This window comes from Staurois parvus, unplaced genomic scaffold, assembly GCF_062004578.1.
Source record: "Staurois parvus isolate SC_StPar_1 unplaced genomic scaffold, SC_StPar_1.0 ptg000187l, whole genome shotgun sequence".
Lineage (NCBI taxonomy): Eukaryota > Metazoa > Chordata > Amphibia > Anura > Ranidae > Staurois > Staurois parvus.
In genome coordinates, this window is record NW_028317983.1 from 7,917,514 (window position 1) to 7,943,365 (window position 25,852).

The window sequence follows — 25,852 nt, forward strand, 5'->3', positions numbered from 1 at the left end:
TCTGAAGGGGAGGATGAATGTCAGGGGCTAGGTAATTATAAAGCTTCTCATAGTATTCCCCAAATATTGGAGCCATAACATGTGGGTCATATGTGGGTTTGCCATCAGACTGGAGTAGATGGCCCGGTAAAGAGGGGGATGTTTGAGATTTAAGTCTATTCACGAGCATACGGTGTGGTTTGTTAGAGAACTCATAGAATTTTTGCCTAGCCCAGGTGAGAGACTGAGCAATTTTATGTAGGTCGAGAGCCTTAATTTGATCACGTATATGGGAGACTTTCTGGAGCCGAGGAATAGATGGGTTGTCTAGCAATTGACGTTCGGCTGAGGATAGTTGGCACAAAAGGGACTGTCTGGCACAAACAAAGACCTTCTTTAAATGAGTGCCCATGGAAATACAGAGGCCTCTAATGATGGCCTTTTGGGCCTCCCAAAGGGTTGAGGATGAGGATACTGAGCCAACATTGAAGTGGAAGTAAGCATCCAGACCCAGAGAGAGCTCCTCTCGAAGTTGTTCTGAGCGCAGAAAACTCTCATTAAAGCGCCAGTGGCAAACCCTAGAGGAGGAGTTGGGGAGTGACAGATCAAGTGACAGTGAGGCATGGTCCGACCAAGCCATCGGATTGATCTCCAAAGAAACCAAAAAGGGGATCAGAAGGGCGTTGACAAAAAAAATTATCAAATTGAGAGAACATGCGATGTTGAGTAGAATAAAACGTGTATTGCCTATGGAGAGGATGTTTGACCCGCCAGGTGTCAAGGAGACGATGCTCCCGAATCAGTTTGCAGAAAGCCGTCGAGGAGGAGCATAGCCTTTTCAACAAGGTAGGGGCAAAGAGCACCTTTCTATCCTCATGGGGAGACATAGCTAAGTTAAAATCTCCCCCAACTATCATACATGGAGTAGATATCGAACATAACTTGTCTAGCGTTTGAGAAAGAAATGGCAGCTGACCAGAGTTGGGTGCATACAGATTCAAAAGTACAAATGCAGAGTTCTCGTACATACATTCTAACAAGACATAGCGACCAAGTGGGTCAACTCGATAGGAGGAGACCCTCAGGGAGCAGTTTTTCCGGATCAAAATAGATACTCCCAGAGGGATCAAAAGCTGAATAGGATTGTGGAAAGCTCTTGAAGGCAAAGCGGAAAGAACCATCCTGTTTGAAATGGGTTTCCTGAATGAATATAATATCTTCTCCCGAGGATCTGAACTCCTTCAGAGCCATCCACTGTTTTTGGACTGAATTAAGTCCTTTGCAATTATATAAAAACAGCCTAAAAGCCATCATGAAACAGTAATGGGTATGGCGGCTGTGCAACCTGAGCATACAGATAAATTTTCATCAATGAGAAAAAACAGAAATAGAGAACCAAGTGACTAACATGGCAATAGGCCTAGTACAAACATTTGTATCACAGAGAACAGAGGCCGCAGGGGATACGGCCAGATACAATGATATCATGAAAGATATATACCCGGGGTATCGGAGATATCCCGAGTCGTCAGGACTGAAAGCCTGATGCACAAGGGGCAACACAGCAGCTGTCCCTAAATGACAGGTGCCTACCTCAGTTAACCACATAGCAGCTGTAGTCAGGACATACTAATGGGGAAGTGGAAGTTGTTAAGGCACACACGGGAGCTTAGAAGCTCATTTAACAGGGCGGGAAATCTGATATTTGGAGGAGCCAGGTGATGGGGCCCACTAAGCCAGGAAGTCGGGGCCATTGTGGGATGCATGGAAACTGCTTCCTCCCGGGTTTAGAGGTTTTCCAGATCTTGCGTGGGGTAGCGGAAGACCCGGATGGCATAGGAGGTTGCAGAAAGACCTCTTCCAGCAGGGGAGGAAGTCCCAACTGTTTAAAGAAGAAGTCTGCTTCATGTAGATCACGGCATAAGACTTGGGTGTTGTCTTTGGAGACCACAAGCTTAAAAGGAAATCCCCGCCGGTAAGTGATACGGTGTTGCTGGAGATGTGTGGTAACCGGCTTCAAGACACGTCTCTTCGCCAAAGTAATGGGGGATAGATCACTAAAAATCAGAAGCTTGTCCCCTTTAAACTCCAGGGAGGACTTGTTGCGGGTAGAGGCAAGCAAGGCTTCTTTGCTGTCAAAGTAGTGAAAGCGAATAATAACATCTCTGGGCCTAGTACCCTCAGGAGGCTTCGGGCATAACGATCTATGGGCACGGTCCATGCGCCAATCAACATCTGGGACTTTGGGGGCTAGAGCGGTAAACAGACAGCAAGTTGGGGGTCGAGGACCGTTTCAGAAATGCCACGTACATGAATATTCTGGCGGCGCTCCCTGTTTTCCAGGTCTTCCTGCTGGAGCTGCTACTGAGTCACGGAATGTTTCAGATTCGCATTATCTTCTTCCAGGACATGCACATATTACACCAATTCACGGTGGTCTGTGCGATCTCCTAATTGGGTAATCTCCCTAAACTCCTGGGCCAATTTCAACAGAGATAGTGTGGGTGGTATTGTGTAAAAATACCTGCAGCTTGTCTTCCAGGACATCCACCTTCAGAGACGGAACCACCAGAGTAGGACGCAAGGCAGCAGGAGCTCTGTGTCTGTCCCCACCGTTTTAGTGGATTCTCCGGATCACTCACACGGGCCTCCGCAACTACTCGAGACCGGGGATAAAGGCCTAGTAAAAAAGCGATCCAGCATGGAAGGCCTCGGATCCAGAGGCGGCGGTGTGGTTGGCTTCAAAGGCCCAATTATTTTTATTTTTTTTTCCATGGGTGTGCCTGAGAGTGTCCTGACACAAGGGAGCGCACTCCTGGATCTGTGACTGCTGCAGAAGGGTATCAGGAGGGCTTTGCAGGCTAAGGATCGGCTGAGGAATCTTGGGATGCCGTGCATGCGCCTGTATGGTCAGATTTTAAAGTGTATGGTGAGCTTTAACTTGCTGCTATTTTCATCTCCATTTACTTTTTTTTGTAAGGAGGGAATACGTTTTGATGCTAACAAAAGCCTTTCTGCCACTGCTTTGTGGCTGTCATAATCCTCCAATGCAAATTTAGATAATCAATATAATAAATCATTAAAATAAGTGCATAAATTATTCGTGTTTCCCCTTAATAATAAACAAAAACACCCAAAAGTCCATGTGCTGAAGACATGATTAAATTGTAGAAGTAAAAAAATAAATAAAAAATGAAAGTGCCAACTTCTTTTCTTCAAAAAATATTTTCACCTTCCACCAGTGCACACACCAACATTGAATACACTCACCAGAACTTGGTGAGTAAAAGACCTTTTAAGGAATTTTAGGGATCCTAAACCCTCTTTGGTGCCACGCTAGGGAAAATCTTCACCCTCCGAATAGACTCCACCATCCAACCAAAAGAAAAAAACTCACATAGCATAATATTGTCACACAATAGTAACTTGTTCCAAATAGAGATTAAGGCCACTCACATGTTAATCACTTGCTAAAGGCATGTTTATTATGTATAACAGGCTTCAGTTCCAGCAGATATACAACCTTTTCCTTCCAGGACTCTCACATCCACAATGGAACAAGGACAAAACTCCTCTTAGACCAAACAGTGAACCAAGATGGCCGCTGGAACGCACCGCTCCGCGTGCGTTCCACTCACCGGAAATGACGTCAGGCGCAAAGAGTGTGGACCGGAAATGCGTCAACGCGTTTCGCCCCTCCCATAGGGCGTTATCAAGACACCCATCTCCCGTCCTCACTCACTTAAATATCAATGTAATGCCCTCCCCTCCAATTTAATTGGTCAGACCACCTCCCAGGATAATTACAGAGGCTGCTCCTCCCACTACAAGAGGTGAGAGACCTTTCAAGATGCCAATCCACATAACAACAACATGAATTCTAACAATTGATATAAACAATTCAAATAAAAACAATATCTTTATAATTTAATATAATTCATATTAACAAATGTGTATCTATCTAAAAACAGATTACAAAATCAAATGAAATAAAATAAAATAAAAATAAACATAAAAATAAAAATAATTTTTTTTTTATTTTTGTTTTTATTTTTATTTATTTATTTTTAATTTTATTTTTATGTTTATTTTTATTTTATTTTATTTCATTTGATTTTGTAATCTGTTTTTAGATAGATACACATTTGTTAATATGAATTATATTAAATTATAAAGATATTGTTTTTATTTGAATTGTTTATATCAATTGTTAGAATTCATGTTGTTGTTATGTGGATTGGCATCTTGAAAGGTCTCTCACGTCTTGTAGTGGGAGGAGCAGCCTCTGTAATTATCCTGGGAGGTGGTCTGACCAATTAAATTGGAGGGGAGGGCATTACATTGATATTTAAGTGAGTGAGGACAGGAGATGGGTGTCTTGATAACGCCCTATGGGAGGGGCGAAACGCGTTGACGCATTTCCGGTCCACACTCTTTGCGCCTGACGTCATTTCCGGTGAGTGGAACGCACGCGGAGCGGTGCGTTCCAGCAGCCATCTTGGTTCACTGTTTGGTCTAAGAGGAGTTTTGTCCTTGTTCCATTGTGGATGTGAGAGTCCTGGAAGGAAAAGGTTGTATATCTGCTGGAACTGAAGCCTGTTATACATAATAAACATGCCTTTAGCAAGTGATTAACATGTGAGTGGCCTTAATCTCTATTTGGAACAAGTTACTATTGTGTGACAATATTATGCTATGTGAGTTTTTTTCTTTTGGTTGGATGGTGGAGTCTATTCGGAGGGTGAAGATTTTCCCTAGCGTGGCACCAAAGAGGGTTTAGGATCCCTAAAATTCCTTAAAAGGTCTTTTACTCACCAAGTTCTGGTGAGTGTATTCAATGTTGGTGTGTGCACTGGTGGAAGGTGAAAATATTTTTTGAAGAAAAGAAGTTGGCACTTTCATTTTTTATTTATTTTTTTACTTCTACAATTTAATCATGTCTTCAGCACATGGACTTTTGGGTGTTTTTGTTTATTATTAAGGGGAAACACGAATAATTTATGCACTTATTTTAATGATTTATTATATTGATTAATTATCTAAATTTGCGCTGTTTATTTATATTTATATTGTTTGTGTTTTCACGATTGGCACAGCAGCATTTTTAGAGTGTTATTTGGAAAGTTTTGGCGCAGGAATAAGCTTTTTTGTTTAAACATAATCCTCCAATGGCTTCATTCAGGAACAAGTATGCCAATCAGGATTTCTAAGTTGACTGTGACTTTCTAATTTTGCATGCTTATTCTAGGTCGGTGATTTAGAAAATAAGATAGCCAGAGACGGCCAGGAAGATGGTATTTTTAGAAAAAAGTCAGCTCTGGCCACCTTATTCCCCTACAAATTAGCTTCATTTAAAGCCAGACTTCAGGCTCATCCCCAGTATGTTTTTGCTTTTAGTTATTTAATACTTTACCTTTTTTTCAGAGGTCTTCAGGTTGGTCACATGATGCGCTTGGGGTCATTTTTACCTTTTTCTTCATTCTTCTCCCGCTGGTGGGTAGTCTACTGATAATGCAAAGAGGGGTGCTGACATGTTGACATCCACTGTCAGTACTATTACGATGTGAATGAAAGGTGTCGGCGTTCGGCCCCCTTCAGGGAGCAATTCTCTGATGCGTTGCATTTACAGCTTGTCCATCGCCAGGTTGAATGATGCTGGGTGTCATTCAATACAAGTCTGAAGACGTGGTGGCAACAAGCAAGTACAGCAGGTGACCACTCCGGATTGAAGGTGCGTATTGCAGCATGCGCTGTTTATTCATAAGCTTTTGAAATGGAACCTTTTTATTTATTGTAAAAAAAAATTAGCTTTAAGGCACAAAAGCGGACCTTGAGCCCAGTGGACCATTATAATTGTCCACTCCCGGAATGCCCTTTTAAATCTAGAACTGTCATTGCAGAGTTGCTGTCAGCCAAACACAACAGCAGTTCCATTCTGGTGACAAATGAAATATTAGTTATCCAGTATTTCAAGTTTAAAAAGCAAAGCCTTTTTTTTTTTTTTTTTTTGGGTCTCTTTCACTCAGCTGATTGTTTTCGCATTTTCTTTGCAACTGATTCTCTGGCAGTGCCTTGATTACAGGTTCATGGTTTCATTTACACTTGGGTAAACTTGTTACTGTTCACATGAGAAAGATTCCCAGCTATGTAATGTACCCTGACCTTTGTATGAACTGCCAGGCACCGAATTGCCAGCTTGTGTTAAGGGAGGATAAAGCATCGCTCAAGTAAAGAGGGTGAAGAAAAACCTGTCAAGAAGCGCAGACCCCTCTATTCAGCTGTGTGTGCTGCAAGTAACTGAAATAATAGAGCACATTATTCTTTATAGAGGTAGCCAATGATCTATTTTCTGAAATTCTTTCAGACAGAGGGCAAAATAAGCTTTCGCTACAAAAAGATTTCTGAGCGGCAAAACTCTTTGCACAATTGAAATGTTTGGGGTAAAGACACAGTCAGATTTAAAGTGAACCTGCGCTCATATTATGGACTTAAAATGGTTTACAGATTCTTAACATTTGTTTTACCCTCAGTCACCAAGGGGTTAAAGCATGAACACAATTTTTCAACTTTGACATGGGTTAGTAAAACTGTACATGTAAGAGTTGAAATTGAAGCGCCACACCACTGTTAAGAGGTCCAGATAAAACTATTTCATTAAAGGGGGTATAATTAGAGAAGTAGTTAATGCGTTTTGGGGGTACAAGTGTCCCCTTCATCAGGGCTTGACTGACAAGAAAGTGAACAGACCAGAGGTGCACTGGACCTACAATGGTATTTATTCCAGTGTGAACTAAAAGCAAAGGCCTCATCAGCAGCATTCTTGGCAAAACTATACACATCATTGTAACTACTTAGTGTATCCAGGTGGCTTATACCTTGGGGGTTTTTTTTGTTTTTTTTTCAGGACAAATTGGGCTTTCTTTTGGTGGTAAATGGTAACATATCTGCTCATTTTGTTTTGTTTTTATATTTTTTTTAATTATTACTATTCTTATCAAAGAAAAACTGTCCCAAAATAGTAAATGCAGCTGTATATGTCTTACTATTGCCATAACATACCACCAAAGAACAACCCCCAAAAGGGTATATTTTAGTTGTTTTTACCGATAGTAAGGCCCTCTTATTGACACTAATTAACTTTTTTAGACTCCTACTCGAAATATACTGACCCTGACCTTTGACACTAACACTAGCCCTGGCACTGACCTAGATCAAACCTTGATCTAGCATTTTTTTTGTAATTTTTTTACACATTTTTGTTTACATCTTTCTCTCCTGCAAAGAGAGAAAGATATGATGTATCTTTCTCTCCATTCAGAAGAGGAAAACACATGGACAGGCTGTACAGTGACTAATCGCAGTGACCAGGAACCAGGAGTCCAGGTCCCAATCGTTATTATGAGACCCCAGGGGGGAGACTGCTGTACTAACACGACTTGTGTTAGTACAATGATCTGTCAGGTTTTTTTTTCAGCCCACTGGGTTGAGCAAAAAAAACCCAAAAACCTAATTGTGTGTATGGGGGCATTATTTTCAGTTGTTTCTAATACCTTTAGAAACACTTGTGTGTTTACATTAGTTGGCTGGCTAGATTATGCTGTCATAGAAAATAGGAAGAAAATAAAGATTGCGGTGCTTCTGTTGTAACTTTAAAGACAAATTTCTCCACCATGCCTGTAGCTATACAGTACATGTTATGCAGTGCTTTACATACTGTACACCCACATCAGTCCCTGCCCTCAAGGAACTTCCGATCTAAAACTGGCCATAGACAGATCAAAGGTAGGCTGGTTCATCAGGGAATGGTAGATCTAACAAATGACTTCTGTCAAACTGGACTATTGGAAATTTTTCATTCGATCGGCAGTTGCAGCGCTGATCTATGTTTTCTGACAGTGGAGGAGTCCCCGCTATCAGAATGCAGTAGCACAGCAGGAAGGATTTCTCTGTCCACCTTGCTTTTTTTTTTTTTTTTTTTTTCTCATTCAGCCATACAGTGGGGAATGTAATTCTTTGATCCCCTGCAGATTTTGTAAGTTTTCCCACTTACAAAGAAATGAAGGGTCTATAATATTTTTATCATTGGTTGATATTCTGTCTCTATCATTTAAAACACACCTAACATCTAGAAAAAACACAATACAAATGTTATAAATTGAGTTGCAGTTCAGTGACTTAAATAAGTATTTGATCCCCAAGCAAAACATGACTTAGTACTTGAGAAACCCTTGTTGGCAAGCACAGAGGTAAGCCGTTTCTTGTTGGTTACCAGGTTTGCACACATCTTAGGAGGGATTTTGGTCTACTCTTTTTTACAGATCTTCTCTAAATCCTTAATGTTGCTTGGCAACTCAAAGTTTCATCTCCCTCCATACATTTCATATAGGATTAAGGTCTGGAGACTGATCTTAATGTGCTTATTCTTGAGCCACTCCTTTTGTTGCTTTGGGTCATTGTCATGCTGGAAGACCCATCCATGACCCATCTTCATTGTTTTGGTTGAGGGAAGAAGGTTCTCATCCAAGATTTTACAATACATAGCCCTGTACATGGGCCCCTCAATGTGTCAAAGTCGGCCTATACCTTTTAGCAGAGAAACAGATCCAAAGCAGAATGTTTCCACCTCCATGCTTGACTGTAGGGATGGTGTCCTTAGGGTCATAGTCAGCATTTTTCTTTCTCCAAACACGGCGAATTGAGTTAATGCCAAAGAGCTCAATTTTGGTCTCATGACCACAGTAATTTTTCCCAATCCTTCTCTGAATCATTTAGATGTTGATTAGCAAACTTCAGATGGGCCTGTACATGTGCCTTCTTGAGGGGGGGGACCTTGCAGGCGCTGCAGGATTTCAATCAATGTTACTAATGGTTTGTTTGGTTTGACTGTGGTCCCAAATTCCTTCCTTGTAGTTTTGGGCTGATCCCTCACTTTTCTCGTGATCATTCTTACCCCATGAGGTGAAATCTTGCATGGAGCTCCAGACCGAGGGCTGTTGATGGTTATTTTCTATTTCTTCCATTTGTGAATAATCATTCCAACAGTTGTCTCCTTCTCACCAAGCATCTTGCTGAAGGTCTTGTAGCCCATTCCAGCCTTGTGCAGGTCTACAATATGTCCCGGACATCCTTTGACAGCTCTTTGGTCTTGCCCATGACGATGATGTGGACAGGTGTCTTTTATGCACATAACGAGTTGTCGTTAGGAGTACCTTCTGAAGTTGACAGGACTAATCTGTGTACCACATGAGTACATAGCCACTCTGTGGGAGCCAGAATTATTGTTGCTTGGTAGGGGAAACATGCAGCTAGTGTCCTGGCCAAAATTTGAACGAGGATCCTAGTAATGCAAGGCAGAACTGCTTACCACTATACCATTCTTCTGTTGTCCTCCATTACAGTTGTACTATACACAGCTACTATTCCTTGAGCTATAACTTTCCTAGTATTTATCAGTTTGAAGATTTTGCTGGAAAGTGTATTGTGTATGTCTTTGATAGAAAAGGCAGCTATATTGTTCTTTTCAGTTTCCTCCGGTGTAACAGGTCCTCTTTAAACACTGTTTTTATTTTTATTTTTATTGCTATAACTGGCTCTCTTGTTCCTGGGACATCGGTTTTTACATCCATCTCCAGGGAGTTGACACTGCATCAGACAAGGATCATCCTTGTACAAGTGTTAAAAAATCTTGCAGGTTGGGCCGTGTACAGCACTAGCACACCATATGTGTGATAAACTGTCTCTTCCCATTAGCCTCCAGAAGGTTGCCCATCCTCCGAGATTTTAGGACACCAGAGGTTCTTGTGCATTCCATGTGAAGTTACCAAAGTTGGAAGATACTGTAGGAATCCTATACAACGTATCATTTTGGCTGTTGGTTCGGGGTAGTTTAAAGCTCATCTTAAACCCAAAACTAATCTATTGCAGCTTGCTGGTTTTAAGTTTGAGTGCATGTAGTAAATTTTTTTTTTTTTCTTCAAACATTTTTCCTTTATTTTCACCTGGTGATCATGCCAGCAACACGTTTCTAGCCCTAGGATGACCACACTCACTCATTGTACTGTATGTATAGAGGAATAGCGTTGTCACTGTAAGCTGCTTTCCTGATTTGAACTGCAAACACCACTCCATCTCCCTATCTCCACAATTTAGGGAGGAGGTGTTCTGTAGTTCACAAAGAAAAACTGCAAAGATTGATATTATTATTTTGAGATTTCAGTTCAGTGCACAGGAAGTTACAAGTACACTAGATTTCTGGCAGGATCACCCTTTCTATTCTTCCTGTTTACCGTTATCATGTAAAGTAAAATTAAATCCCAAAATTTTGGGTTAACATCAGAACAGTAATAAAAGAAAAATCTTCCAATGGGGATACTAGTTCTTGTAACACCCCAGGATTCCCTCACTTTGGAGGGATTTCATTGTACTTCCTGTTTTGGCAGTGCAACAGGAAGTAAGGGGAGATCTCCCCGTGGGGCACAGATGATAAAAAAAAAAACAGTGATTATAATCCTCTCATGCGCTATCCAAAACAACAAAAAAAAGTTTGGTCTTTGGTGACACTATAATCCTGCCAGAAATCCAGTAGTTCTAACTTCCTTTAGTGAGCTGATGACGTTGCCTCTGCCCCACTGAGATCTTAAACAGTGTTGTCAACCCTGCCGTAGCTCTCCAGCATTACTACAGAAAATCTTCCCCATGTACTATGGAGATGAGAAGAGGGAGCAGTGCTGTCATCTCACTACAAGAAGGTAGGAGTGAGTGTGTGTTAAAGTGAGAACTGGTCAGAATCTGCATTTTTAGTCTTGGTTTTATAAGAAAACATGGCTCTCTCCTGAAAGTGCAACTGCCGTGGCAGTCATACAGACTGTCTTTAGTTACCAAAGGGCCGGCATAGCAGCCAGGTTGTATCATTCCGCTACTTCATATAACATATTTCTGTTGTGTGGGGTTTACTTTAAATTATCCTGCAGGCTTACCTACAGTTCCTGCCTTTTTATAGATTTACTTTAAAATATTCTGCAGGCTTTTATATAATTATATCCATTACAAGTGTCTGCATGAATCAACACTGAGATGAGATCAGCTACATCCCTAAACATGGGCAGGTTTCTAAATGGGTTTTTCCATACAATTTAAACACCAAGGACAATGTGTAGATTGTGACAAAATGACCTCCAACAGACCACTGGTGTGTGTGTCTCTGACCAAACCATCAGAAACAGACTTCATGAGGGTGGCCTGAGGGCTTGACGTCCTTTAGTGGGCACTGTGCTCACTGTCCAGAACCATAGAGCTTGTTTGGCATTTTCCATTGAACACCAGAATTGGCAGGTCTGCCACTGGCGCCCTGTGCTTTTCACAGATGAGAGCAGGTTCACCCTGAGCACATGTGACAGACGTGAAAGTGTCTGGAGAAGCCATGGAGAAGGTTATGCTGCCTGTAACATCGTTCAGCATGACTGTTGTGTTGGTGGGTCAGTGATGGTCTGGGGAGGTATATCCATGGAGGGATGCCATTAGATATCAGGATGAAATCCTTGGACCCATTGTCAGACCCTACACTGGTGCAGTGGGTCCTGGGTTCCTTCTGGTGCACGACAATGGCCGGCCTCATGTGGTGAAAGTATGCAGGCAGTTCCTGGAGGATGAAGGAATTGATGCTATTGAACAGCCCCCATGCTTGCCTGACCTAAATCCAATAGAACACTTCTGGGATATTATGTTTCGGTCCATCCGACATCACAAGGTTGCATCTCAGACTGTCCTGGAGCTCAGTGATACCCTGGTCCAGATCTGGGAGGAAATACCCCAGGACACCATCCATCATCTCATTAGGAGCATGCTCTGACGTTGTCGGGCATGTATACAAGCACAGGATGTTTTTTTAATTCAGTCCTCTGTAGGTTGATCATTTTTTCATTTCCATCTAACAATGGGGCATCCTTACATTCCTAACACATTACCCAGTATTAAACACACACACACACACGTTTTTGATCCCCTGCTGATTTTGAATGTTTGCCCACTCACAAAGCAATGATCAGTCAGAAAGTCGAATGGTAGGTGTATTGTAACACTGAGAGACAGAATAGCAACAAAAAATTCTATAAAAATGCAAGTCTAACTAATTATGCACTGATTTGCATGTTCATGAGGGAAATAAGTATTTGATCCACTTCACAAAACATGACGTAGTACTTGGTGGCAAATCCCTTGTCAGCAATCACAAAGGTCAGACGTTTCCTATATTTGGACACCAGGTTTGCGCACATCTCAGGAGGGATTTTGGCCCACTCCTCTTGACAGATCCTCTCCAAGTCATTAAGGTTTGGTGGCTGACATTTGGCAACTCGAACTTTCACCTCCCTCTACAGATTTTCATCAAATTAAGTCTGGAGACTGGCTAGGCCATTCCAGGACCTTAATGTGCTTCTTCTTAAACCACTCCTTTGTTGCGTTGGCTGTGTGTTTTGGGTCATTTTCATGCTGGAACACCCATCCACGACCCATTTTCAATGCCCTGGCTGAGGAAAGCAGGTTCTCACCCAAGATTTGACGGTACATTGCCCCGGCCCTCGTCCCTTTTAATGAGGTACAGTTTTTCTGTTTCCTTAGCAGAAAAACATCCCCAAAGCAGAATTTTTCCACCATGATGTTTGACAGTTGGGATGGTGTTCTTGGGGTCATAGACAGCATTCCTCCTCCTCCAAACATGGCGAGTTGAGTTGATGCCAAAGAGCTTGATTTTAGTCTCATCTGACCACAACACTTTCAGCCAATCCTCATCTGCATCATTCAGATGTTCAGTGGCAAACTTCAGACGGGCCTGGATATGTGCTTTCTTGAGCAGAGGGACCTTGCAGGCACTGCAGGATTTCAATCCTTGTCGGCGTAGTGTGTTACCAATTGTTTTCTTGGTGACTGTGGTTCCAGCTGTCTGGAGATCATTGAAAAGATCCTCACATGTAGTTCTGGGTTGATTCCTCACTGTTCTCATGATCATAAATTTTAGACAAAATCCTAATTAATGAATAATTAGACTCACCTGTAGTTGAATTCTTATTAAACAGGTGTCCAGCAGACCGTTGATTATAAATGGGTGTTACATAACAAAGAAAACCCCTTCCCATTTCATGCTGTCAGCAAAGAAAGGTGAAGGCTACAAGAAGATCAGCAAAGCTTTATTTATTTGTCAGAATACTGTTGGCCCTGATCCAAAAATTTAACAAAGATGGAACTGCAACCATCTCACAGAGACATCCAGGCCACCCACGGAAGTTAACACCTCCAATAGGAGTGTCTTTTGATAAGGATTGAAGAAAATCGCCATGCAAGTTCACTGCAGTTAGCTAAAGAAGTAGAAAGCCAAACTGGAGTGATTTGTTTCCCCTGACACAATTCGGCGTACCCAGCAGAGGAATGGCATGCATGGGTGTCCGTCCACAAAGGAAGCATCTCCTAAAGCCAGTGCACAAAAGAGCCTGCCTAGAATTTGCCAGGGCCCATGCTGAAAAAGATGGCGACTGGAACTCTGTACTCTGGAGTGATGAGAATAAGATAAATGTTTTTGAACCTGATGGCTTCAAAACTGTATGGCATCGCAAAGGTGAGGAGTACAAAGAAAATGCATGGTGCCTACAGTGAAACATGGTGGTGGCAGTGTCCTCCTGTGTTTGTGGGGCTGCATGAGTGCTGCTGGTGTCGGGGATCTGCATTTCATTGATGGTATCATGAATTCACAGATGTACTGCTCTATATTGAAAGAGAACATGTCACCATCACTCCATGCCCTTGTTCATTATGCACGTTTCCAATCATGACAATGATCCAAAACACACATCTAAGGCCACTCTCTTGCATTTCTGAAGAGGAACAGGGTGAAAGTGATTCAGTGGCTAAATATGTCTCCTGATCTGAACCCAATTGAACACCTATGGGGAATTCTGAAGAGACGAGCTGAGCATCACTCTCCATCCAGTATCCAGATCCTAAAAGAGGTTGCCAGCTTGCTCATTCCATGCCTACAAGACTTGGTGCTGTCCTTACAAATCAGGGAGGTCATACAAAATACTAGATGGAGTAGTTTTTATTGTGAGGTGTATTCATTTTTGCAATTTTAGTTAAACTGAAGATTTTGTGATTGAAGTTATATTTTATTAACCTTACTTTCATGTAATTAGCTGAACAAATGTTCTATAAAACTGTTTTGTCAAAATGTTGGAAATGAATCCTTTGTTCGTTGAGATATTGATTAAAATCTTACTTTTTAAAAGGGGTGTACTAATTTATGGTGAGTGCAGTATATATTCGCGCGAGAGAGAGGGATATCTATCTCTGTCTACAAAACTCAGTTCTTAAATACTATGCACCAGAGGGTAGGGAACAGAGGTATCAAATCTTAAAACAATGAACAAAATCTTTATATTCATTATAACAACAATGTAAGAATTAAATTTGTCCTTTTTTTTTTCTTTCTGCAGAGATAATGTCTTCCTACTAACACCCCAACTTACCCCACGAAAATTAAGTGGCCTGCCTTTTGAAAAAGCCTCTGAATGTCACTACCATGGCCTTGAGTAAGTTCTCTATATGTTTCTCAACTCTTTTTTTAGTTGCCTTTGTGTTTTATTAAAAAATAAATAATTGAGTGGGTATAGAAAAAAATCACCCTCCCTTTAAAATAATCACATTATGGTGTCCGTTTATGACACAGAGAATAGCTGCGATTCAACAGATCTCAGCTATTCTCTGGTCATTCACAGTTTATGACACTCAGGAGATCATGTCAGCCCTTCTCTGGAGATCTGTGTTCTCCCTCCAGATTCTCCAGCCCAGAGCTGGAGAATCGGAGGGACCGAAAACTAAGCAGAGATAATTTATCTCTGCTTAGTAAACTGATCTTTTACTATAATCTCGCGAGATTATAGTATAATGAGCCGTTTTCCAGAGTTTGTAGACCGTTCTCCAGCGTTTGGAGACCGTTCTCCTGCGTTTGGAGACCGTTCTCCCTTAGTTCTGAGAACTGCTTCATAAACTGCATTCACAGGAGAACTGTGTTCTCCGAGAATGCCGGAGAACTGAGCAGCGATCTATTACCGCTGGTTCATACACGGACACCTTTGTTGCTTTGCAACCTGGAATGAAGACACACAGTTTGTGTTTTGTCCACCTGGATTTAATTTATTATTTATATATTACTTTTCTTTTATTTACTAGTGCAACTTATAACATCCAAGTGAAACATATAACACCAAAAATCTTAAAAATCAAAAACAGAATCACTGAGTTGGAAAAAGGATCACCCCCTCCTAAAAATGACTTGTAAACTCAATCAGGTGTAGCTAATCACCTGATTGATGCACAAAGTTTTTTGACTTTTCAGCTGTGGTCATTTTGATTAGCTCTGTAGGAAAAGAGCTTTCCTGGAGTGTTTTTTAGTCCCTGGTAGTGCAACTCAAGCAAACAATCAACTATGGGTGGCAAGGCACTGTCAAAAGGGATAAAGTTGTGGACAGGCGATGGATACAAAAAAATATCAAAGCCTCATCGATGCCTAGAAGCACAGTGAAGTCTATTATTAAAAAATGTAAGGTATTTGGTACAACACAGACCTCCCTGGATCAGGAAGTTGCTCCAAACTAGATGAAAGAGCCAGAAGGAAACTGGTCAGAGAGGCTACCAAGAGGCCTACAGCAACTCTGAAGCAGTTGCAGGAATTTATAACAAAGCGTGTTCATTGTGTACATGTGACAACAAGCTTACATATTCACCACAAATGTGGTTTGTATGGGAGGGTTGCAAAAATAAGCTACTCCTCAAGAAAAGCCACATGCAGTCACCACTGAGCTTTGCAAAAACACACCTTGAAGATTCTGAGGCCACATGGAAAAAGGTGTTCTGGTCAGAGGAGACTAAAATTGAATTATCTGGCCTCAGCACTAAATGATATGTCTGGCAGAAATGCAATCCAGCTCACCATCCAAATAACATGACTCCTACAGTAAAGAATGGAGGTGGTGGTAATATCCTGTTATGGGGGGGGGGGTCTCTGCAGCAGAGGCTGGAGTGCTTGTCAGGATAGAAGGAAAATTGATGGGGCAAAATACCATCAAATTCTTGAGGAAAATCTGCTGCCCTCTGCCAGAAAGTTGTCAATGGGAAGATGGTTCACCTGCCAACATGACAATGACCTAAAGCACACAGCAATAATGACCACACAGTGATTGAAGGTGAATGTTCTTGCATTGAAACTCTGTGGAATGACCTGAAGACTACAGTCCACAAACAGTTACCATCAAATTTAACTGAACTTGAGCAGTTCTGCAAAGAAGAGTAGGTAAGTATTGCAAAGTCTAGATGTGCAAAGTTAGTAGAGACAAATCCCAACAGACTAAAGTCTGGAATTAAAGAAAAAGGTGGTTCAACAAAATACTGACACAAGGGGGTGATCCTTTTTCCAACTCCTGTTTTTGTTTTTGAATTTTTAAAAAAATTTTCGGGCATGTTGGTGTTATATCTTTCACTTGGATGTTATAGGTTGAGTAAATACATGTGGATAAAACAAAAACTGTGTCAGGCTCAAAGCAAGTAAATGTGATTATTTAAAGTGGGTGATTATTTTATATACCCAGTGTGTGTGTGTGTGTGAGTTTGTGTGAGTTTGTGTGTATATATACACTATATTGCCAAAAGTATTGTGACGCCTGCCTTTACACTCACATAAACTTTAATGGTATCCCAGTCTTGTATGCAGAGTTCAATACTGATTTGGCCCACCTTTTGCAGCTATAACCACTTAAACTCTTCTGGGAAGGCTGTCCACAAGGTTTAGGAGTGTGTCTATGGGAAGGTTTGACCATTCTTCCAGAAGCACATTTGTGAGGTCAGGCGCTGATGTCAGATGAGAAGGCCTGGATCACAGTCTCCACTCTAATTAATCTCAAAGGTATTCTGTCAGGTTGAGGTCAGGACTCTGTGCAGGCCAGTCAATTTCCTCCACCCCAATCTCGCTAATCCATGTCTTTTTATGGACCTTGCTTTGTGCACTGGTGCACAGTCATGTTGGAACAGGAAGGGACCATCTCCAAACTGTTCCCACAAAGTTGGGAGCATGAACTTGGCCAAAATGTCTTGGTATGCTGACACCTTAAGAATTCCCTTCACTGGAGCTAAGTGGCCAAGCCCAACCCCTGAAAAACAACCCCACATCATCATCCCACCTCCACCAAATTTTACACCTTGGCACAATGCAGTCAGGCAAGTACCATTCTCATGGCAACCTACAAACCCAGACACGTCCATCGGATTGCCAGACAGAGAAGCACACTAATGGCACAGGTGTTTCTGGCATCACAATGAGAGCCAAAGTTCCTCTGGCTACTCCAGTTTCTTTTTACACTCCAAATACCATGCGGATAAGTTGGTTGGCTACTGTCCAAATTGGCTCTAGTATGTGTATGCATGAATGTGAGTTAGGGACCTTAAATTGTAAGGGACTTGATGAGGGCATTACAATATATATGTAAAGCACTGTGTAAATTGACGACACTATATAAGCACCTGTAATAAAAATGTAAACTTGACAATAACCATGACTAATTTGTAAACCTTAATTTTTATATTTTTAAAGCGAAACTCAAGGATTTTTCCCTCCACTCCTGTATTAAAAAAATGCCTATTTTCTAGCACCAGAAGTCCTCTTCAGGGCAGAACAGTTGTCCTTCTGCCTAATCCCTGTAAGCCCAGCCTGTATTTGCAGGCTAGTCTCACAATACGCCAGGACTGAGTGGTACGCTCACATCTTTGTGTGGTGTTTATTTTTTAATACTGTTATTGCACCAGTTAGTGTTAAATGGATGAAGACGGCCTCTTTCAGTGGCATCTGTACCCTGAAGACTTATTTTGTTAAAGCTTCCAGCACACGAGACCACAGCGTTCTAATGGACTTAATGATCACACGGTTGGGGAAAAACTCTGATTGGTTTACGATCGTCGTTGATGACTGGATATATCGATGACATTTGGGTTTGAGAGCTAGCTGTCAAATGTTTATTGACATATCCTCGGCAAGGGGCATCATGCTTGGGATCATCAATATAGGAATTGTGGACAGGAAAGGATCCGTAAGATTTTGTACAAAAAGTAAAAAAAAATAAAAGGGATACTATAATGGTTTGTTTTAACAAAACTTTTTAAAGTAAAAACAAAAGCCTGATTGGTACATATTCTACATAATGGATCCCATACATTTTTATGTGAGACAGCTTTGTTTTCTTATTCAATTCAGGTATTGCCTTGATGAAAGAAAAGCATTAGATCGTGATGTGGCCTTTTCGGAGCTGCAGTCTCGACTCATTCGCTATGAAACTCAGACCACTTGTACTAGAGAATGCTGCCCTCTACCCTTCGCTCTGAGCCCCCTTCCATCTCCTGCTGTCCTTTCTGAGCCGGGCAGTGTTCCGGACGGAGAATGTCTGCAAGACCCCCTGAGGCTAAAACGACGATCTAGGGACCTGGATGGATTGATTGCCAGCAAGAGGTAAATGACCTGTTGTGTGTAGATTCTTTGTTCAGTTGGGACAGGTGATCACTGACCAGCTATAGTGATCTGCTGTTAGAATGTTTGCATTTAGTTCCTGACATTTTTATAGTAAATGAAACCGCTCAGTCACAAGAGTAGTCAGGTCTTGCTTGCACGTATGCCATTGAGGTGCTCCTGTGAAGCCACATATGGTTCCCTAGGTGTGCAGTCACTTGAAGTGCAGATGAATGCATACAGTTCCATAGGCCAGAAACCATGAAGGTAATGCATGAAGGTAAAAAAAAAAAACCTTCAGCCTTTATAACCACTTAAAAGAATAATTCCAGGCATTAGTATTTCATACATAGTTACATTGGTCCAGCTTGGATCAATGTAACTATGTTCAATATATACCATACCTTGCTGATGTCCTTGGAAGCTGGAAATCACTGAAGTAGCCACCACTACTCCATTAATCTCCATTTGCTTCTGGGTCTCACCCTGAGCAGCTGCACTTCTGCTTACTGATTACAAGAAGTTGTTCCGTTTCTGGGGCGTCGGCCAGATATGGTACACAGTATACACAATTACTTTGGCGCACACCGGACCAATATACTAAGGTAACGAATACCCTTGCCTGGAATGGTTACAGTGGACCTTATATCTAAATCGCAAGGTCCACTTAATTACGGTGGCCTCCCTCCTCCTTGCTAAATTATTGCATTAAACTGCAAAACAAATCCTATAGCGGGGGGGGGGGGTTAAATAGGATAGAGATTGTGGGGGTGTGTAAATTTTTAAAAACCTACTAAATCGGGGTCCCAGTCTACTTGCCCCCCCGTGACAATTTACTTGTCCTGATGAAAAAATGTATATATCATTTTAACCAAAACCATATTTAAATCGGAGGTGCTTTTAGGAATTCTGGGGCTTTTAAAAACAAAAGGGGCTTTATGACGACTTTTTTAATATTTTTAACATTGTGCTGTTTGTCTCTTCCTCACTTCCCTGCCTGTCTCCAGCACCGTACCCGGGTCTAGAAGGGAGGGGAGAGACCGCGCAGTGTAATGAACACCGATTGTGTCCTCGTCAGGAAAGGGGGGGGTTTGGCTCTCTTAACGCTCAGCAGAAGCACATCTATTAAGTAAATGAGGCACCGGCCCCAATAAGGGAAAAAAAAAAACAACTTTTTTTTTCTTAGGTTACCCTTGCACGCGGAAGCACTTGGGTGCTTATTACAAGCTCATGCTAAGTAGCTAAATAAGTTCACCTTTAACCCCTTCACGCCGGCCGCATGCAAATGTGCGGCCTTCCGGCGTCTGGGCCTAGACGCCGAGCGGCCGCACGTTTGCGTTCATGTAACAAAAAACATATGTGCTGAGAGCGCGCGCCCTGCGCGCTCCTAGCACATGTGAGGTACTCACGGAAAGATCCTGGTCCACTCTTTCGATCGGGACCTTTCCCGATCATGTGACCGGACGTGGCGGCCACATGACACTAAGCCACGCCCCATCCCGCCCACCTCCTCTTCACGCCGGGACGATCCGGCGTGAAGGGGTTAAAAATATTAATAATGAATGCACATTTTTTTTGCAGTGTCTGTATGTTGCAGTACATTAAGTGGAGCCCAGAGGAGACCTGCAGGGTCTGCATGTCTCATTAAAGAGAACTATAACCTAAAAATCGTGATGGAAAAAAAAAAGTTGAGAGTTTTTTTTGTTTTTTTTAAATTAAAAGAATAGTTACACCCAAGCACATAAAGTCGCCCCCCACATGCATACGTCCGGGATCTAATTACTCAGAGCAACCTCTTCTTTTATAAGTTACCAAAAATATTGGTAATAACCTTTGTGGCAATATCGTGGTACATAAAAAATTGGAGCTACTACAAGCCCCATCATGCCTCTGTTTTTTGGGAGTCATGCTTGTAACTGTCAATCTTGCAATGCCTCATGGGACTTGTAGTTTGGCAGCAGCTGGTGGGCCGCCGGTTTGACACCCGTGCTCTAGGGTGTCTGCTTTCAGAAAATATATAATGTTTGGGGTTCTGTGTGACCTTCAGACCTGAAAATTTTTTTTTAAACATGCGTGCATAAAATGCAAAAACAGCTCTGGCACCGAAAGGGTTAATACAGAGTTTTAGCAAGGGGGGTCTGGACCACACTAAATAAACGGTCCTTGGAGTTTGAGGTGGAGAGAAGTTTCATGCACGCTTCATTGAGTTTTTGTTACACCTTTCAGATTCCTGCGCAGAAAATATCTGCTAGTGTTGTGGTGTGAACAGGACACATAGGGAACAATTGATTGTGTTGTACTCTTACAGAACGCGTGCAGAAGAACTGGCATCTCTGCACCATTGTGTGAACAAGCCCTGAAACTCATTGAAGCGTGCGTGAAAACGAATGTAAACTGATGCACTTGCAGAGACCTCAGTTTCCATCAGTTTTTCTGCACGTATGGCGTCAACAAGACCTGAAGGAAATCTGTCTTTTTTTTTTTTTTTTATTAAATAATGTCAACCCAACATTTTATAGTCCCGATATGTGCCTGCTGTACCATGTACTTGTATGAAAAAAGTGTCCTGTTCTCTTTGTTTTGCATCTTTTGTGAGAAATCCCTGGTGTTCCTGCCAGTCCCTCTGCTTTCCTACTAAAAACTGACTACACTAGGCAAGAGAGCATGGCATGGTCAGCTTTCTTGCTGTGCTGACAACTGTGTTGTTTTCCTCCAATGATGAGACTTCTGCTGACATGTCCCCCTGCACAGCCATTCTTGGGAAGACCAGTGCTCTGCTATTTTTCCTTCACCAGCCCTCTAAGCCCCTTATGCAGGTGAGAACAGAGGTTATATGATGACTTCTAAAGAAAACATTACTGTATAAATACCTTTCTTTTTTTTTTTTTTTTTTTTTCTTTCTTTATACACTAATGTTTTGCCTTTCATTTCTATTTTAAACTGAATGGGTTGTTTGGTGATGGGTGAAAGTTTACATATACTTTAAGGCAGGCCTGTAAAATAATTGCTTTAACACCTTCCTGTCCTGCTGCCCATACTTTTTGAACTTCACTGTGTTGAAGTATGCTGTATGAAATATAATTGCACTCCAACGCACTTCTGGGTGTGCTGAAAGACTGGTTCCTGCTGTGTGAAGATATTGCAGCCAGGGAAAAGAACCATTGCGCAGATAGGAGCTGGGTGTCCAACACTCCCAGAGTGTCAGATGCAACAGATTTGGGGACCGCACAGCTTGTCACAAGAGCGAGGCCTGGGTAAGTATTAACACTTTTCTTTGCAGGCTGGTCTTATAGCAATTTTCATCTAATGACAGTCCCCTTTAGGAAGCCTGATCTCAAGCTGACACCATTGTGTTTGAATATACAAGTCCCACTACTGTTTTTACAGCTATGGAAATGCAATTACAGCACTGTTTTTAACTTTTTTTTTTTGTCACTAGACTTGCAAAATCTGAAAGCTCAGACTCTCTAATGTCTCTTGCCAGTGAGGGCAGCGGTCCTCGTCAGCCATCCAGAGTGACCAGACCACGTTCTGAAAGGACGGCTCCAGCGCCACCTTCAATTGCACAGACTTCTTCTTCTGCTGTCCGGGGATCATCATCAAGCAGCAGACCTGCTCAGCCAAAGCAACCTGCCAATTCTGAGCTTGAGAGCAAGGAATCTAGATCTCAAAAACACAACAGGGTAACGTGTTCTGTCTTGTCTTATGTCATGTTTATGCTGCCTTGTGTAATGAGGTCTCTGCATGCCTTTGTTGCTTCTTTGCAGAGCAAGTTAAGTATAGATCATTTCCCAGTGCGCCCAATTAGAATTTAAAGGAGCTTTAAAATTTCTCTTGTAGATTATCTAATCCAGATTGGAACTTCCTGAGAATTACGAAATAAACATGTCTAATAACTGGGCAATTTAAAATGAGCCTATGATTAACCACTTCCAGTCCGGAAACTTTTACCCCCTTCCTGTCCAGGCCGATTTTCAGCTTTCAGTGCTCTCACACTTTGAATGACAATTGTGCGGTCATGCAACACTGTACCCATATGAATTTTTTAGCATGTTTTTGGAGACAGATAAAGCTTTATTTTGGTGGTATTTATTCACCACTGGGATTTTTATTTTTTTTGCTATGTAAATTAAAAAGTTAAAATGTTGAAAACAAGTATTTTTCTTATACAATTTTGCAAATTAATAGTATTTCATCATAAATCTTGGCCAAAATTTATCCTGTTATATTTTTAGTAATAAAAAAAATAACACACATTAGTTTATAACCAAAAATTAATGATTTTAAACATTTTTTTTTACGTTTTTAAATATTTTTTATATTTTTTTTTTTTACATACTGTCACCCTAGCAGTACAGTGGCACTATGGTGACACTGTACTACTTGTGGGGGGTGATGATTTTTTTTTTTTTTTTTTACACTGATTGCTTTTACACCCATATAGGATGTAAATGCAATCATTTTCTCCTTCTCTCTAGCTGCATTCTTGCAGCCATTGAGAACTACTTAGTGAGCTGTGATTGGTCACAGCTTGTCACATGGTACAAGGCTGTTGTGAATAGCCTTGTACCATGTGACCTCTGTGATCATTCAAATATTTCACACGTAGTAAGCAATGATGTCAGAAGTGACCTCTTGCTTACTACTCTGCATGTGATCACTGATTGGCCAATCAGTGATCACATGATCGGGACCTCGTACAAAGGTCCCGTCTGACGATCGGTGTTCCACTGTGTCCGGAGGACACAGCGGGCACCGGATCGCGGTGCTGCGCGCTCTCAGGGAGCGCACACAAGCAGGGTGCATGGAGGCCATTTATAAACAACCACCCGACCCTGCACTGCCACCGTCTGGCCGTTTATATACAACGGCCGGACGGGAGGTGGTTAAAAAAAAAAGGCATAATAAGACTATATTTATAGTAAAGTGCATTAAAAACAAAAAAATATTTTATTTGCCAAAATGTATTACTGTCTACTTTTCCTGTAGAAGTTAAAGGAGAAATGCAGGAATTAAACAAACATACATACTCACCTAGTTGGCTGCAGCATGGATCGGATGCTGCATCTACCCCCCCGCCGGCTATACACCGAGAACTGAGCGATCAAAGACCGCTGATTGCTCAGTGCTTGGGTTTTTCTGAGCACACAGCAGTGACCGTCAGTCACTGCTCTGTGCTCTGCCCCTCCAGCACTCACTGGAGCGTCGTACTGTGGAGAGGGTAGGATGCTGAGTGGCTGAGACAGCTGCCGGTCAAGCATTTGGATGCTTCCTGACATTATTGTCAGTACCCCTGCAGAGCCTGGCTGTGACTTTAGTTCGCTGTCGGATGAAACTGGATCACAAGAGTGTAGAACGAAGTACACTCCGGTGACCCACAGGAAAAGTATGGCTAAAAGAGCTTTGGTCACACTTCTCCTTTAAGCTTGGTCCCACCCCCATCCACCTGTTTAATGTAATGGGTAACCACAATGAAAAATTGTAAAATCAAAGGGCCAATAGAGACATAGAGCGGTGACACAAAGCAAACATTTTACTGGAAAATTTAGGATTTGCACATAATTTGGTTGCCCGTATATTTCATCTTTTTTTGTGCAGCTTCTCCTTCACCTAGTCTAAGCTCTGCTGTCCATGGCCCTCAAGATGCTGATTCCAAGTCAAATGCAGAACTTGCACTGCTTGCATTTGAACAAAAAATAGATTTAGTGAAGCAGTAAAGAATACAGAGCTGCAATATTTTGTGTCTTAAATATTTGTTTGGAGGTTTAAAGTCAGAGTCCATCATTTAGGGCTTTTCCCACCTCCAGGGGCAGAGTTACTGTGCATTTTTCTTTGTGGGTGGTTAAAGCAAAACATTCTCTTTCCTTCATTTCTGGCAGAGGCTGCTAGAAGCATCTTTCTAACCCAGACAGTCTCTCACATGCCAGCAATAAACCTCTGTCCTATCTGTAATTTACAGGTATGGATGGCCTTATGGCAGTCCATTTTACCCCAGGGAAACCCTTAAAATGTTCATGGGTTAGGAGTTCCCTTGCTTAAAATATTTGCAGTTTACAGTATGTTGTCAGTATCCGTAAATCACTAAAAAGCTCCAAATTAAATATTTTTTTATAGTCATCACACCATAGTTATCAGAATATAACAAAAAAAATGAAAAGTAATAATGGTCAAAAAGAGTTTGACTATCACAAGCCAAATCCGAAGACCTAGAAGAAAGAATGGGTGCCCAAAATGGAATCCAAAAAAAAAAAAATGGACTCTGATGACGAAAGAATCTGCTATAAGGATTGCTGAAGATATTGTACTGCATATAGTTTATCTAAACAGTCTGCAACAGTCTTGAATGGATCACTATCTCACAAGGGAGCCATTCTCAACCAGGATTCCTCCAGGGGTTGCTAGTGGCTCCTTGAACTGTGGGAGATTGACCAACCATCTACTATTGCCTGAATAATTCCACAGCTAACATCGCTTAGAGCCAGTGGCATGCTACCAATGATCTTTTCAACTGTCTGAAAGGGTAGCATTCTTCTTATTGACCACCATAGTAATGAGTCACCTCTCCGCTGACATCTAATGTAAGGGAGTATTTTTTTTTGGGCCGCTGAAGAAAGAATGGATGCCCATAAGGGAACCCAAAATATGAAAACTAGACTTTATAGGCTCAGTATGGGAAACCACACAATATATAAAACAAAATACAATGTATTATATACATTCAAATTCTGAATATGATACAAGCATAAAAATTGCCTCTGGAAAATGCCAACCCTTATCCGGTAGCCTACAGATCTTCATCTATAATTATAACTCTGCGTTGTCCTCATATGTACATGGGGTTCATATATTAGACTTCCGGTATCTTGGGTAGGGCACTGTCTGTCAACCCAGCAAAGCTGTTGGCATTTTCCAGGGGCAGGTTTTATATTTGTGTTTTATTCAGAATTTGAATGTATATAATAAAGTGTATTTTGTTTTATATATTTTGTGGTCTCCCATATTGAGCCTATGAAGTCTAGTTTTCATATTTTGGGTTTCCTTATAGACATCCATTCTTTCTTCGGTGGCCAAAAAAAGACTCCCTTACATTAGATGTCAGCAGAGAGGTGACTCCATTACTATGGTGGTCAGTGAGAAGCATGCCATGCTTTCAGACAGTTGAAAAGATCATTGGTAGCATGCCACTGGCTCTAAGTGATGTTAGCTGTGGAATTATTCAGGCAATAGCAGATGGTTGGTCAATCTCCCACAGTTCAAGGAGCCACTAGCAACTCCTGGAGGACTCCTGGTTGAGAATGGCTCCCTTGTGAGATAGTGATCCATTCAAGACTGTTGCAT

The 25,852-nt window shown here is 41.6% G+C and overlaps 1 protein-coding gene across 2 annotated transcripts in view; it reads left to right on the plus strand.

The window, feature by feature from the left end:
• The window catches only part of MTBP (MDM2 binding protein), a 104,493-nt gene that overhangs the window by 56,787 nt on the left and 21,854 nt on the right, over nucleotides 1-25,852 (plus strand). The window contains exons 17-19 of one of the 2 annotated variants that reach the window (XM_089677544.1): nucleotides 14,460-14,555; nucleotides 18,266-18,517; nucleotides 21,999-22,197. In XM_089677544.1, the coding sequence (XP_089533670.1) occupies nucleotides 14,460-14,555; nucleotides 18,266-18,517; nucleotides 21,999-22,197 (547 nt within the window). Of the gene's footprint in view, nucleotides 1-14,459; nucleotides 14,556-18,265; nucleotides 18,518-21,953; nucleotides 22,198-25,852 lie in introns of both variants that reach the window. The other variant, XM_089677543.1, reaches the window with a different exon arrangement.